This window comes from Pistacia vera, unplaced genomic scaffold (genome assembly GCF_008641045.1).
Source record: "Pistacia vera cultivar Batoury unplaced genomic scaffold, PisVer_v2 Contig363, whole genome shotgun sequence".
In the NCBI taxonomy this organism is placed as follows: Eukaryota; Viridiplantae; Streptophyta; class Magnoliopsida; order Sapindales; family Anacardiaceae; genus Pistacia; species Pistacia vera.
Window position 1 is genome coordinate 529,006 of NW_022196183.1, and position 16,501 is coordinate 545,506.

Genomic DNA, 16,501 nt, shown 5'->3' on the forward strand with positions numbered 1-16,501 from the left:
ATTCTTGTGCTGATGGGGAATGGTATAACATAATGTATAATTCATGAGTAAAATGTTATTGGCTTGGCCAGCTTGGATTTTATGTTAAGGATTATTAAAGAACCATGTTGAAATCAAATAGTTTGGTAAACAAACTGCAACAATAAGTTTATGTTGGTTTTGAAAAAGCAAGCAAAATTATACTAGCAACATATTTTGGCTCATCGGCTTGCCAAAAGACAAGCGAGTTTCAAAGTGTCGTTCCGGATTCTGAATTGCCACAATTCCGTTTCTTTATCATCGGTGCAATAGCAATTGATTCCTGGGTTTTCCGATTAAGGTTTTGGGTGCTTTTGTTGAAGAGGAATATTTATTTATATTTGTTAAAATTGGTGAGAGTAGCATTCAGTTGAAGTCTTGAAGATGTTAAATTTGGTACTGCCAATGCCCACAGGTACTTTTTGTACTGCACTAACTTTATGTTTCGTACACGAAAATTCCCAACTACCACGCATGACATTGACATGTGAATGTGATTAGTTTCCTTCGTTCTTTACTTGTATAATTCTTCTGTTTATAAAACATGCTAAATGCATGACTCTTTTATTGTTGCTAAAACATCCATACTGATAAAATTCTAAACCCATTTATTCCGGGAATATGTATCATCATACTTTCTTTTTTTTTAACCAAAGTGTTCAGCCAGTTTGCCCATTTATTCTAGGGAATATGAATCATCAATTATATATATATATATTTTTATTTTTATTTTTGGTAATCGAGGTATCCGAGTTAATTTATGCGCACTTCAACTAAAACCCTACAAACATAAAAGATTAAGTAAGTCACAATATTATTTTGATATGTAATCCCAAAGTTTGAACTAAAAAAAAAAGAGCAAATCTCTTTGATCGTCAGATCAATCCTAGGGGTTATGTATCATCATATTGTCATTTTCTTTGACATTATCCATTTAATATAATAAGAAATTACAACCCATCGCTTTCATAATTGCCGTCTATGCTTAACATCATCAATAATTGAAGCCAATAACATCATAGTATATTGAGTAATGGGCACCACCTTTCTAATTTTACATAGTACATATCCTAAACAACATATAAAACACCTTTAACATCAAACTTAATTAAAGCCCAAAAAGACCTTTAATATAGAATACAAAAATTATTAAATGGTTAGACACCATTGAAATTATAACATCATATTCAAAATAATAAAATATTACCGTAAAGTTAATATTTTAATTTTCAGACTTTAACATAGTAATTCCGTTTGTTTAAGAAATAAAAAGGGCAGTTTGGTCATTGATCATTAGCTTGTAATATTTGACTTCTACGAGGACAACTTCGTAATTAGTGGAAATCTGTCGCTTTCAGACACCAACGATAAATACCCGCTTACTTCTAAATTGATTGAGCAGTAGTGGCATTCACTTGCATTGAGCACTTTCTGGTAATTGATCAAAAAATTTCTTTTTCACTTTATAATTATCATGTTATTTCGTTCCTCTCTCTGTTTGGTTGCTGAGAAACTGGGGGAAAATTACATGAATTTGATGTTTTGACTGAATGCTTGACTTTTCTTCGTTTAGAATTTTCTCTTCTTTTTCTCTAATTGACTAGTCATTTTGATTATAACCATCGTAAGTCTTTTTTTTTTTTTCCTTAACTTATTTGCAGTTTTAACTTCATATATATATATATATGGTGATTGATAATCTTTTATTGCTAAATCAGATTGTTTCTTCGGTGAGTCATGGAAATGGAGAAGGAACAAGAGTTAGAGTGGCTTGAAGCGCAAAAGATTGGGATAAGTGTAGATCTTGTGGCTGCAGCCAAACGCCAGCTTCAGTTTCTTGCTGCTGTTGATAAGAACCGTTGCCTCTATGAAGGCCCTGCCCTCCAGAGGGCCATCTATAGGTAATTGCTCTACAATCCAATCAATTTGTTAAATTGTTTATTAGTTGCTTGGAACTGTTAATTAGCTTTGATTTTCGAAGATGCTCATATTTTGGATACTAGCAATATATATATAAATGGTTAGATGGTCACAGCCATAAAATTTATTTCATTCTGTTTTATCCATCGTAGAATTTGCCGTTATGATGCATCTCTTGATATGTGAAAATGATTACTATCAAAATTCTCCTATTGCTTGTTCTTACTTTTAAATGGCATTGTGGATGAAACTTTCTGGTGGTTTGGGTTTTAAGTCTCAATATTAACTGCAGAGAGTTCATGCATCTATAAATTTTGGTTAGTCCATTACTATGAAAGCTTTGGTGAATTATTAAGGCTTGCAATGTTTTATGGATTCTCTCCTTATATACCTTTGAAATTAAGTTTTTTCATTGTCGAAATTTGGCGATGCTAATTTCAGGTACAATGCTTGTTGGCTTCCCTTGCTAGCCAAACACTCTGAGTCACAGATTATTGAAGGGTTTCTTGTTGTTCCTTTTGATTGTGAATGGATTTGGCACTGTCACCGACTCAACCCTGTAAGTTTTTTGACTGAATCATGCAAGTTTCTTTTCTAGGTGATGTTGAGTACTAAGTAGTTTTCTTCACTCTTTTATTCAGGTAAGGTACAAAACTGATTGTGAGGAACTATATGGGAAAACCCTTGACAACTCCAATGTTGTATCTTCCGTTCAAGGTACTTATAAAAAGGAAACTGAAGAAATATGGAATAGGCTGTATCCGGATGAGCCCTATGACTTGGACTTGACAAAAGCAATCTTGGAGGATTCTTCAGCCGAACTTTCCGGACTTGAAAAGTACACAAAATATGATCTAGTTTCAGCTGTCAGTAGACAGAGTCCTTTCTTTTATCAGGTAATTGGGAGGAAAATGATGGTACTTCTTAAGCCACTATGTTTGATTTTAATCTGGTTAGTTATCACTTGAAAAATCATGCTGAAACCCTACTGTTTTGCCACTTTATTTTTTAGATTTATACGTAATTTGGAGGAAAATTATGGTACTTCTTAAGCGACTATGTTTGATTTTAATCTGGTTAGTTATCACTTGAAAAATCATGCTGAAACCCTACTGTTTTGCCACTTTATTTTTTAGATTTATACCTGAATCAATATTGCTAGCCTAATCATACAAGTGCATCCCACCCCCTATAGTCCTATACTATTGCTACCTGATTTTTTTGACATTTACTATTTCTTGCAAGATTATTGGCTCTCTCCATACAGAAACACACACATCCTTGATATTTCTGTCTTCCAATTCGTCATTTTCTTTTTCTCATTTTTTTATTTTCTTGCCCTTGTTTGTATCAGGTATCCAGATCCCATGTAAATAATGATATCTTTCTTGAAGAAGCAGTGGCCAGATATAAGGGATTTCTGCATCTGATTAAGAAAAACAAGGAGAGATCAATCAAACGCTTTACTGTTCCAACTTATGACATTGATCTTATTTGGCATACACACCAATTGCATCCTATTTCATACTGTATGGATGTGACTGTGGTGCTTGGCAAGGTATTGGAGCATGATGACATGGACCAAGATAGAAGTAAAGGGAAGAAGCTTGATACTGGGTTTTCTGGAACCACTAAGCAATGGGAAGAGACATTTGGTTTAAGGTATTGGAAAGCAGGGGCAATGTATAGAGGCATCACTCCTTCTCCACTCACAACAGTTCCCTTCTCATCTAACCATGTCCGCAAGGAGGTAATTCCATCCAAAGAGTACCAGAAGATAATTGATCTTCCAGAGTTGAAGGTCGTGGAGGTAGTTTCTGATCATCTTTAGAATCTCTCCATTTAATCATCCTTATTTTTATGTTGCTGCATGTTCAAGAACATCAAGGTATTTTCTCTTATTTTTGTTGTATCATCACCCTAGAAGATGGACATCAATGTCTGGCCTTGGATGTTAAACTTCAAAATTAACAAATATAGTTTCATGACCCGCATATTTCAGAAGTTACTTCATTACAGGTTGCATCAGGGAATTGTAGTGTCCTAGTAGAGTGTTTTTCCTGAAAGAAGATATATGCTTAAAATAATGTTCTGCTGTCAGTGAGGACAGCATCATGATTAAATTGAAAATAAGTTATGATTTCTGAAATGGAACTTCAGCTAAAATAAAAGCTTAAACTGGTAGAATTTAAGTTAAAATCTCAATCATCTTTTTGAAAAAGGGTATGTTCATAGCATGCAGTAGCTTTTTGCTGGGAAATATGATTTGGTGGAAATACTATACTGCTTATAACCTATAGGCTTCAGTGAATGAGCATATGCCACCTGAACCAACATTATTGCAAGCTTTCAATTACCCAAGGTCTTTCTTTAATGTTCTCCATACCCTTTTCAGGTCCTTTTGGAGATTGTTGCAGTCAAAAACTTACCCGAGGGCCACAAGGGAAGCTTGTTTGTCTTGTTTAGCAAATCACAGCCTGATGTTTTCTTTAATGCCAAGCAGAAACTCACTATTTTGTCCCAGTCCAGGGTGAAACAAGTTGCTTCTTTCCAATGTGAACCAACTGGAGAACTTTTGTTTGAACTTGGATCGCATTCACCTTCTAAGATACCCGTAGCAGGGGCATCAAAAACAATGGGTACTACTTCACTATCTCTGCAAAACTTCCTGGATCCAGTATCTAAACTTAGAGTGGAAAAATGGATTGACCTAATGCCCAGTTCTGGAACCGTGAGTTCAAAACCAATCAGTCTTCGCATTTCTATCTCATTCACACTCCCAACCCTGGCAACTCGTGTGCTTCACATGGTTCGATCCCGGCCATCATCAAAAAGTTCTTGTTTTTTTCCCATCCCTGGAATGGTTCAGCATGCAAAGAGCTGGGCCCGTGTTATTGATGAAACTCATTCTGAGGTGATCAAACTTCAAATGAGGTATACCTATTCATCATTTTCTGCTATAAAGTTTGTTAACACTACATTTCTCATCACTGAGTATGATCTATGTATGTTATTTATATATGTCAGTGATCTGTATATATGTTTATATCCTATGATTATATCCAAGTCTGTTGAATCATGACCATATTATTATTGACCAATTGGAGTTTTCAGATCTCTTAAATTCACTGAAAATTGACCAACTTTTTTCATTTTTAATTCCAACAGGTTGGAAAGCTGTTTAGACTATTATAAACTTAAAAATAATTTATTTAATATCTCCTGAATACTAATGGTTCCTAGATTGAGAGATTTACTTTTGTTCTTTTCAAAATCATGAGAATCTGTTTTCCCAATGATTTACATTTCTCATATATGTTTCATCATTTTATGGTATTCATGTGATGATCTGAAGCCTTAATTATACTGTTTGCTGGCATGGGTTGCATTTTAGGGACTCCAGGAACGAGAAGGCAAAAGATAGCTGCACCCAAAGTAAACAAGTTATTGGAATTACAAAGTCAGGCGAAACTCGTCCTCTTGCAGATATGGTTGAGATTGGGTGGTCTTTAATGGATTCTCACAGCTGTCTTCAGCTTAAAAAGACATCCAGTAAAGAACATCATATCTTTGAGCTCATAGGCAATAGAATGGTGTGTATGGATCGCATTTCTTTCTCTCCTCTTTGTCTCATCATTCTGTGCTCTTTAGGACTTTTTAGAAATGCATTCTTCATTGATAATTGCCTTTCCATTTATCAAGATCATCTCAAATTTTTTAACTGTGAAGTAATAAGGTACACTTTCATCACTTTATATTTACATTTAAAGTGCTATCAGAAACTACCAAATGGTGTCATTTGATAAATAAGTTTGTACTTATAAAGTTTGCTTCCTCACCATGCTTGATGATTCTTAAAGTTATGCAAGACCCTGATAAGTTGGAGATATCATTTTTATTTTGACTGGCTAAGTTTTGATGTTATATAAAAATTTATATGACATTCTAGCTTTTGTTGTATGCATTCATGCTACAGTCACTGTGCTTTGTTGCGGTATAGCTCTGACTGAAACGCTTCTTGTGGATCATTCATCCGATAGATCTTTCCATTGTTTTGGTTTGACGGACTTTAAACCTTTTGACTGGTTTTATCTTCTTTGAAACAGATAAAAATTTTCAAGGGCAGGAAGCTGGACTATGAACCTAAAAATTGTGAGAAGAAGAGAACTGAAGAAGATTTTATGACTTTAGTTGAATTTTCTGCAGAAGATCCATACGGCAAAGCAATTGCATTGCTTGACCTGAAAACTGGAGTCATCAAGGTAAAGTCTAGAGGTTTTATTTATCACATTTGTCAAATAATAATTCATCTAACAGCATTTTGTTGTTTCTTTAAAATAATGTAGGTAAAGGAAGAATGGTTTGTGTTGCCTGCAATCATATCAGCTTTTATACTTTCTAATACTCTGAAGAAGAAAGGATATGATGATTTTGCTGCTAATAATGAAAATTTGAAGGAGGTGAATGGTGAAATTGAAGGTGTCAATGGTCTCCATGAGGAGGGAGTGCAAACCAACATGACCACTTCTGTTGAAACTGAAGCAAAGTTAAACATGGATGAGGCTAACATGGTGCATACTGGTGGATGTGGAAGTATGGTGAATAGTGGTGGCTGTGGTGGGGGCTGTGGAGGGGGCTGCGGAAACATGGTAAAAAGTAGTGGTTGTGGAGGTGGTAGCTGTGGCAGTGGCTGTGGAGGTGGTTGTGGTGGGGAATGCGGAAACATGGTGAAGAGTGGTGGCTGTGGTGGTGGTAGCTGTGGCAGTGGCTGTGGAGGTGGTTGTGGTGGGGGATGCGGAAACATGGTGAAGAGTGGTGGCTGTGGCAGCGGCTGTGGTGGTAAACCTACATTTGAAGACAAAGTTGACAATGAGGCAGTAGTTGCTTGATCTTTATGCATATTGGAGCACTTGCAAGAAGTCAAGACATCTTAATAAAATCCCGTCAAGGGTGTTGTTACTTATTTCTTAAGTTCTTACCAGGCCGAAGTAAAGTTTGTTTTTCGAATGCGGTGTGAGTACATATGAATAAAACATTATACCATGAAATGTAGGTCATGCATAATTGTGATTAAGTGTGGTTGTTAAAGTGAGTATATATTTCATGTTGCATTGTCAAATTCATTGTTTGGACTTTGGACACCTTTACGCTGCTTATGTGCTTAAATGTATTCCTCGGTCCTCACTACTTATTTACATGATATAACTTCATTATAAGTGAATGGTGAATTTCGTTCTACAAAATTTCTTCACATTGGAGTTTAGAATATAAAATGTCAATGGTTTTAAACTTCTATTTATGTATACTTTTCTTTTTCTTCCACTCATACAAAGATTATAGACCTTTGGTCAAGTGAAGATTTGAGCACTTGGGAATTGTGAGACAATTCCACTTAAAAGCGCAGCACTGAAATCTTTGAAATTTCACTTATAGTGAGACAATTGAAAACGTATATTTATGTGGGGTCAAATTCTTTTGGCTATATTTAAAAACATTGACTATAAGTTTACCAAATATCAGATCTGTAGGGGTCCGTCGAAATCGAATTGAATGTTGTGGTTTTGCCCACTCTGGGAGGCTTTAATTCAACCTCTTTTGAGAAGAGTTGATTTCATGATGGTCATCACTTTCACCCATCATCAAAAGATATGTGCCTCTTCCTCTTTATTGACAATGAAATAAAAACTCCATGGACCTGTCCCTTATGGTTGACATTGGAAATAATATAATTAAAATGAGTTAACCAAGTACTGTATATAGCTTTTGCATATATCACACATGTGCTCCAGATCAGGAACTCAAAAGTAATATAAAATCTTGGTAGTTCTGAATATATTCTAAATGTTTCTTAAAGTCAATATCACCCAATATTCATACTAAACAGTGAACACAACAATCTATGAAACACAGCTTTTTGGCGATAAATCAAATAATTTAATGCCTTACTTTCTGCTTGATGAATTGGGGCATATATGCTATAACAACTGGCATGTTCGATTGTTCACAGCCAAAGGGTATCTTTATCTTTTATCACATTGTTATAAGGATCTTTTCTTTGTTCAATGGAAGACAGTTTGCCACCTACATGGCCTAAACTCAAACTCAAAGTGCAAAATGCAAAATAGAATCCAATTCTTGTTAATTAAGCAAATGAAATAATTAACGCATTAAGCATTGTCCATATAGAAGACAGTTTTCATTAAGATTGAATGAGTCGACTGAGAATCATTAAAGTTTGTTTACCTGAATTAAAAAGTAAAAGCTTTTGAATGGTTAAAGCATGAAAAAAGGTAAATAGATGACAGGTCGCCACTGGCAGTGTCTCATGAGAAATGATAAAACTAGAGTTAAATCAGATACTGTGTAATCATTCTCAACAGAAATGGGGGAATTCCAATTTTCTTTCTTCTGATTCCATTCCATTATTCTACACTGAAATTCATCTGGTGACAGTGTACAAAAATCTATGCCAAACCCATTTCATTCCATCCATCAATTACTTCTTTCCTTCTAATTTTTCAGTCAATTTCAACTACACAAAACAAATCCTACTCTCAACTCCTGTCTATTTACCTACTACTTCTACTTCTAGCAGTCAATCACTGTTTTTACAACTATTACAAAATGGATCTACCAAAACATATCTTCACCTGACCACATCAGGTTTCAACTCCCATGGCCATGGCCGCATCTTTTGCATCAGAGACTGGTGATTTCACAGCGTCTTCATCATCATCGTCATCATCAGAGGAACTCCCGGATTCTACACAACAAACCAATACCACATATCAGAACCTCAAACAAATTAAATTAATTTACTTTCATGTCCTGAAGTATAATATAATACACAAATAAACAATAAACATACCGCCAGAGGAGGAAGAAGACGAGTCGCTGCTTGAACTAGAAACATCTCTCTCAATCTCCACAGATGGAAAGTTTCCAACTTGAATCTCCTCTCCAATGTCCACCTCTTCCTCTCCAACTCCAACCTTCTGCACTTCTTTAACTTCTACTACCTCACTTTTCAATTTTTTCAAATCCGCCACTTGTTTTACAAACCGATCAAGTTCCCATAGCGTTTCATTATCAATCACGTCAATATCGAGCTCGATTTCATCCCCTTCTGCAGACACGTCACCATTACCATTCCTCTTCTTCAATATACTCAGCACCTCGCCCATCTTCTCTGGCGGCAGCTCCTCCAAACTCTTCCCCAACACCGCCTTCTCTTCAAAACTCATCTCTTTCTTCTTCACTGTAACGGGTATTTCTCCGAATTTTCGCACCACCGGCTTGAACATTCTCTCGAATTTCCCCAACAAAGTCTCGGCCATCACATGAACGTCGTGGCCTTGGGGATTGTACTTCAACGCATTGTTGAATGTCAGTCTTACGTCTGCGGCGAAATCTAACACGGTGCCGTACAGTTTCCTTTCGAGGTTAAGCTTAACGGTGCCAAGATCCATCGGGTTCTTGATTATGTCGTGGTAATCGTGGAGACTTAATGAAACGACATCGACTGGCTCGTTGAACACCCAACCGTGCTTGTGCTTCATCATCTTCGTCAATATCTGACTACAACTCCGCATTAACGAAACCGCCGTAGGCCTTTTTTTCTGCTTCCGCTTTTGACCCGATTTTCTAAACGGGTTGGCCCGTTTAGCCCCCGCACATTCCTTGTGTCCCTTAGGCGTACAGTTAGGGCTAGGGTTCAGCTTTTGCGGGTCAGGCAGAAAAACGGGTTGAACCGACTGGAATTTAAGGTTCTCGGCCCGGGTTATGAGGATCCGCACCTGTTCGAGTTCCGAGAGCAGGCGCTCCTTCAACTCCTTTAGCTCTAGCCTCGTGTAGGCAGCAAGATTGAACGTCACACGACCTGCACGTGACATCTCCTTTGCTGGAAAGCCACCGGGCGGAGACAGCGAAGAAATCTCCTTGACGTGGATGTCAGTCGACGGATCATGGGCCGGGATCTGTTTGTTGGAAGGATGACTCGGAGCCGGATTAGGGTTTGACTGAGAAGTTAAAAGAGACTTGCCGTTGACATTACTATTTCTATTCTTTGCAGAGGTTGTTGTGTTTACCGAGTTCGGATATTTTCTCATATAAACCTTTCTCTCACCCCAACACGGCTCATTCCGACTAGCCAAAACGGCCGACGCCATAACTGAAAACGACAGCAAAAGTATTAATCTAAAAGGCAGACATAGAGAGAGTTAAGCGAGGGTTTTAAAGACCCTCTCCACACAAAAACGAGAACTCAATGACTGGGCAACCACTGCTTCTTAAAGGCTACCCAGATCTGCCCGTGTTAATCTCGGGTAGCTTTTCATCCGTAGATCTAACATCTCACGGTCCAGATTTTTTTCGTACCGTACCCTATAAAAACACTATGTCCTTCTGTCATGGGCGGTTCAGATTATGAAAGTTTTACCACGTGGCGAGATTTGGATGGTTGACTTATTGAATTTGAATAATGGAGAGCTGAGAAACGAAAGATGGACCCAGTAAAATGGTGACGTGGCATGAGTAGAGTACGACGGGGCGGGAAATGTCTTCTGTGTATCTTTGTTGTTTACGGAATAATCCTATTTCCCCGCCAAAACCTGTTGGTTTTAGGGTTTACTATTGCCAGGAACAGGGTTTTGTTCTGTATGCCAAGTGTGAAGTGGGCCACTCAACTGGCGAATGTCATTGGATGTGAGGCGTTAAATTTGTGATGTTGGAAAGTGTTTCTAGAATGTTAATCATATTCATGTCTTGGATATGAAGATGCAACGACTAGGTGGGATTTGATCGCAAATGTCAACACCAGTATGGTATTTTTTCCGTGGGACGACATTTTATTGGATGTTTTTATAGTAAATATTAAATTTGATAAATTTTGTCGTTCAAACTTTTTGCATTACTTATTTGAAAATTTGTTATGTTTCGTTACAAGTGTTAGCTTAATAATTAAGTTAACTAACATGTAATGCCGAAGAAAATCTTCTCTATAATATGTTGTGAGTCGGATCATGAAACTTCTATTTGTGCCACATGTCAAGCTATTTAGTGTTGTGCGAAAAGTTGAAGAGGATAAATTCCAATTTGGTATAAAGATATCTTTCATGATCTTGAGTTGAAGAACACACCGCCTTTCTAAATTATCAAAGTTTGATCTTATTGTTGCACGACAAAGTCTGGAAAGGATGTTTCTCACTTTGGTAAAGCAATATCTTGCAATATTGACTCCCAAATGAGAGTCAAAGATGAAGTTGTTTTCATGTTCTAAAGATTCAGTGTTTACTTTCAATTCAAACACGTAATTGATCATATATAAAAACCTCATTATAATCAGTTTTTGGAGGACGGAAAACGAGGTCACAAAAACTCACTAGCAATTCATTGTAAGCAAATCGCTACTCAGCGAATACAATACAAAAACAGTGGACGTAAGATTTGCATTCAAGCATCAGAACCATTTTAAAAATTGTTTGTCTTGCATTATCACTTATTATTCGTTACATTCTTTGATTCAACATCAAACTATCGGGACAAACCCCTACATAGATTCATCCCGAATCCTACGTACTTTTCATTGGTACAAAACGTAGCATCAACATAATATATGTATGAGCATCCAATCAATGAATGAATTATAAAAATTTTAACGTAAAATATATAGCATAAGTTCTTTAAGGGTGTGTTTGGTTCAGGAATGTTGCATTATTAGGAATGTTATATTAATGGAAAGATAGATTACCTTGAAGATTACTGGAAATGTTTAAGAAAATTTCTTTGGTTGGTTGGAATAAATTGATGGGTATGTTATATTAACATGTTTGATTGAAATGAATATATCAGTGGGCATGTTATGTAAATTCTTAAATTGCACTCCTTTTAAAATATTGATATAATATTATTTTATAATATTTCTTTTAACCTCCAACATTTCATCAGATTTACTAAAACACCTAGCAACAAAAAAGTTTAAAACTTAACAAAAACACCCCCACCCACCCTAAGTCACTGCTGGCTGCTTGCCACCACATCCGACGATGGCGATAGTGGCCGTAATGGCACACAACTGGCCAAATCTGATCGACCGTGTGTTGATCTGGCTGTTTTCGGCCATATTCATAATGGATCTAACTAGAAACAGTCAGATCTATGGCCAGAAGTGGTCGTCGTTAACGGCTAGAGTTGTGGTTGTTGATGACTAAAGATTTGGTCGTTGTTCGTTGACGACGGCTAGAGATCTGGCCATCGTTAACGGCTAGAAACCGTAGATTTGGTCGGAAATGGCTAGAATAGATATAACCGTTTTTTGCTATATCGGCGTCGGCCACCACCCTTGGATAATTTTTTCAAAGTCTAGGGGTATTTATATCCTAAAAATTTTGTATATAAGGATAAAATAGTCCTTGAGTTTTTTTGTAATTTTTTTCGAAAAAAGGTATAGTTATCCAAAAATTTTAATAGTTAGGTCCGTTTGGATCATATATTGTTTTATTATAAGAGGATATTATATTAACGGAATAAAAGATCAGCTTGAAGATTATTGGGAATGTTTAAAAAATGTGTTTGGTTGGTTCAAATAGATTGGTGAATAATATATTTGGTTGGGAGGATAAATTGGTAGGTATTTATTTACATTACTAAATTGCCCTCATTTTTAGATATTAATATAATAGTATTTTTTATTATTATTATTATTTGAATAATTCTTTTAACCCCCTACTTTTCAAATTTATCAAAAACACCCTAGCAACCAAAAACGTTTTAAACTTAAAAAAAACACCCCTACCTACCCTAAGCCACTGCCGGCAGCCAGTCACCACCACTAGCGGCCGTTGGTCACATCTTTGGCTTTGAAACAACCATAGATCTAGTCATGAAACAACTAGATCTGGCCTTTTTCAACCATGGATCTATGACCCATGTTCAGAAAAAGCCTCACCGACGCATAGCCGGCCATATACGGCTGGTTGTACACCATTATGGCAACTTTTGGCAACCTTTGACGATGGTCGTGGTGGCTGGCGGTCTAGGTATATGACATTTCTGTATATAATGACAATAACAAGGGCAATGTCGTCCGAACAATTTAAAAAGCGAGGACAAAAGTGTCTTCATGAGTGAATTGTGTGTTTTGTAAATATAAGGTTAATTTGGACCAAATGCTCAACTGTTTGGGGGCAGCATGAGAAACAAAATTGTATTACCAGGGGAATTTAAAAATATTATCCCAGTTATCTAATATTAACCCCATTCGAATGGCCCCTTATGGGTAAAATTGTAACAAAATTAAGATTACTAAGTAATTTTAAAATACCGAAGAAAATGGATGTAATTAAATTACCTCTTATATTACGAACAGTAATTACTATTGGTTTTGGATGACTATCGAAATCTTATATTACTTGACAACCAAACATTGTAATTAACTAATATAAGAAGACATTACCTCGATAATGAGAGATTACCCCCAACCAAACACACCTATGGAGTTGGTTCCAACTTTGTTTATGTAGAGTATTGAAGGATTTGCAAAAGTTTAAAAATGATATATCAACAGAAAAAATATTTTTTAAACTTAAAAAGAATATAAGATATATACATTCTCTAATTAGTATTCAAAGATGGTCCGTATATAATTATATAAAGATAATCTTTATATTTATTATTAGATCTACTTATTGGACTGGAAGATATTTAACATGTAAAGATCTTATGGTAAATATGTACATTGGACTTGAGTAGAGAATTACTCTATATATCTATACAGCATTTGGTAAGAGTGAAAATTGTATATGAGAAGATTTTAGTATTGGACAAGTTTTATATAATTTTAAAATATTTATAATTATAAGAATAAATTCATATAAGAATAATAATAAATAGAGAATTGTTTTATTATTTTTATAATAATTAAAAAAGCAGAAAAATAAAAGAAATAAAATTATTAGGCTGGTCTGTTGCACTTGCATTACATTATTTTGACTAGTAATACATAGAAGCTAAATATGTAGATAAATTTAAGATAATATATTTGAATTAAGAAAATGAGATGTTTTTAAGTGTTGGGTTGTACATTTGTTTCATACTTATTCCCAATAAGCCAATTAATCATTCCAACACTCGTATATTTCTATTTGTCAAGTGGTGGGAGAGGTTGGTTATGTGCTACAACCGGTGAGTTTTGTTTTTGCACTATGGGCTACTCAACATATTGAATGAGGCAAAGCCCAACGTTAAAGGAGTCCTTTTTTTTTTTTTTTTTTTGGTTTAATAATTTTACGAAGGCATTTTTGTAATTGCCATTTCCAAAGGCAGCTTCTGAATTTCTTTACTAAAATAAATTATTTCATAATTTACTTGTTGCATAGTCACTTTTCAAATGTCTTAACCAAATACTTTTGGGTTATTAACTTTAAAAATAAGTGATTATTTCTTAAGTTACAACGATCCCCATCAATTTATTACTCTTGAAAAGTTAGAATATATATAAGTGCAGGAAAATAGTGGCCCCAATAATCAATGTGATTGATGATTTTGCTTCCAGCTTCTTCACACACCAACCCAAATCATTTATCAAGTGGATTCTACACTGTATAGAGTGTTTAATAAAAGCCTAGAAAGTTGGCTTATTGGTGTATATCTAATATTCAGAGGCCGGTTGTCAGAATGCTATAAATAAGCCCCTTGTTGCTTGTATGTTTGAAAAAGAAAGATACCCAGTGGCCTGCGAAAAGAAAGTGTGAATGAGAATGACATTGTCCCACCGAAAGTTTGCCTTAATTGTTCCCACCCATAAAAAAAATTTAAAAAAAAAATAATAATAATAATAAAAAAAACATTTTCCCACCCATCATTAATTCAGACGGTAATTTTAACAGTAAAAAGGGCATTTTTATCCGTTTGCACAATATTATTAATAGGGTTAATGTTACTCATACCCCTAAATTACAAACACAAAAAAATCATCTTCACCAACTTGGAAATTAGTTATTTAAACCCCGATCTTCAATTTCTATAATTACAAAACAATATTTCATTAAAACTATATATATTTTATAAAATTATATGAAAAAAATTAGAAATTATATATGTTGTGTGTGATTTTTCTGTCAAACTCGGTGAATTGCAAGGTTATAGCTGGATCTAGAACCAGCTCGACTCTACCGATTGTCCAACCCAATATAAGTTCGTTAAGTTATAGCTTAACCTAGCACAAATTAGTTGCGACTAGTCTTTACAGTTGTTCAACCAATTCAAGGATAACTTTAGATCCCGAGTATCTCATAAATGATCAGATCGACAACAATCTTTGCGCAATCACAGTGCTCAATCGCGAGAATATCGGAGTTACATTTCAAACTTAATTGTAATCCCTTTATTTTCGCTCTTTCCTTTGTACAAAATCTGTATATAAACCCCTTCCAACGATGAGAAATGGGTTACCAAATTATTTTAGAATTGTAATTGTAAGCTCTCACAGTAAATACAAAAAATAGTGGATGTAGGCTCAATAGTATAACCCGCCGAACCACTTTAAAAACTTCCTTGTCATTTACTTTACTGCATTTTATTGTTTATTCATTGCTGGTTACCCGTAATCACGCACACATCAATTATGATCCCATCAAGGTCGATCGGATCACTCTAGTTGGTGTATTTTTGTATCAACATTTTGACGCTAAAAGGATGACCTCTGCAAAATCTCATAATTTTTGGCAAACAACCTCAGTGACCCAATCACTCAAGGCCTAAAATGGTATGTACAAGATTGAAAACCACCATCGGAAACCACGACAATGTGGAGACCACCCACCTAGAGGTACATCAAGTCATCGTTGGGCGCTGACCATTGGTGCCGCCGGCACAATAGGCCACAAACCAACTGGGGCCAAGGATGTCAAATCCTAAGAATGGCCAGTTGGTGGAGATGATCAGAACGATGGTCGTACAACCTGTGCAACAAAATGTGGTCGACTTGAGAAATCAGCAACTAACCCCATAGGATCTTGACCGACCACGCTTTCCAGACGTCACTTTGATAGGGCGGCCCTCAACCGAAGACCAACTTGGTTCGTCGGCACCAAGGCATGACCGACGACTCTGACACTGTTGAGAATATTCTGCACAAAAAAGAGAGTCCCGCAGGCAAACTAACCCCGAGAGGCGACTGTGCAAACAGCTGAAAGAAGAAGACGAACACAATGGTCGCCAGAGGGATACTCAACCTGCTTGGTGGTATCTCCAATGTCAGCGTGCCGGTTTTAACCCACGCCCAAGATAGGCTCGGTCCTCGCAAGCTCGCAAGACGAGTCATGTGTGTCAATCTGTCAATGATCGACGTTCTAGTTATAACCAACACTATGAGCAACACACTAACAAGCATGATAACACCTACCAGCCTAGCTATTATGACTCAATCTCGTGCATCAATGAGCATAATGGAGGGGGCTCACAAGCAATAGATTTGCGAACTCACCTGCTCGAGGTAAGGCTAAACAAAGCTAGCCAAGGCAACCCTCACAATGAAGACTTAGATCGGGTGTAGAAAATGTTTGAT

At 36.1% G+C, this 16,501-nt stretch overlaps 2 protein-coding genes across 4 annotated transcripts; one reads left to right on the forward strand and one right to left on the reverse strand.

Annotated features, from left to right (window-relative positions):
• Positions 1-1,402: 1,402 nt before the first annotated feature.
• On the forward strand, positions 1,403-6,902 carry LOC116140089 (glycine-rich domain-containing protein 1). Of its 3 annotated transcripts, none has more exons than XM_031425725.1 (10): positions 1,403-1,452; positions 1,737-1,919; positions 2,380-2,497; positions 2,580-2,834; positions 3,293-3,748; positions 4,334-4,872; positions 5,333-5,531; positions 6,045-6,200; positions 6,285-6,684; positions 6,775-6,902. In XM_031425725.1, exons 2-10 carry the CDS (start codon positions 1,756-1,758, stop codon positions 6,825-6,827), a joined length of 2,340 nt encoding a protein of 779 aa, XP_031281585.1. In that variant the 5' UTR covers positions 1,403-1,452; positions 1,737-1,755; the 3' UTR covers positions 6,828-6,902. The 3 variants fall into 3 exon arrangements, with proteins under 3 accessions (XP_031281585.1, XP_031281587.1, XP_031281586.1); XM_031425727.1 differs by having other exon boundaries at positions 5,342-5,531; XM_031425726.1 differs by lacking the exon at positions 1,403-1,452 and adding an exon at positions 1,515-1,642.
• Positions 6,903-8,597: 1,695 nt separating this feature from the next.
• Positions 8,598-10,140, reverse strand: LOC116140127 (transcription factor GTE7-like). The gene is made up of 2 exons (XM_031425753.1): positions 8,807-10,140; positions 8,598-8,701 (listed from the first exon to the last, which is right to left on the reverse strand). The coding sequence occupies exons 1-2, from the start codon at positions 10,104-10,106 to the stop codon at positions 8,598-8,600; spliced, it is 1,404 nt and encodes a 467-aa protein (XP_031281613.1). The 5' UTR covers positions 10,107-10,140.
• Positions 10,141-16,501: the final 6,361 nt, after the last annotated feature.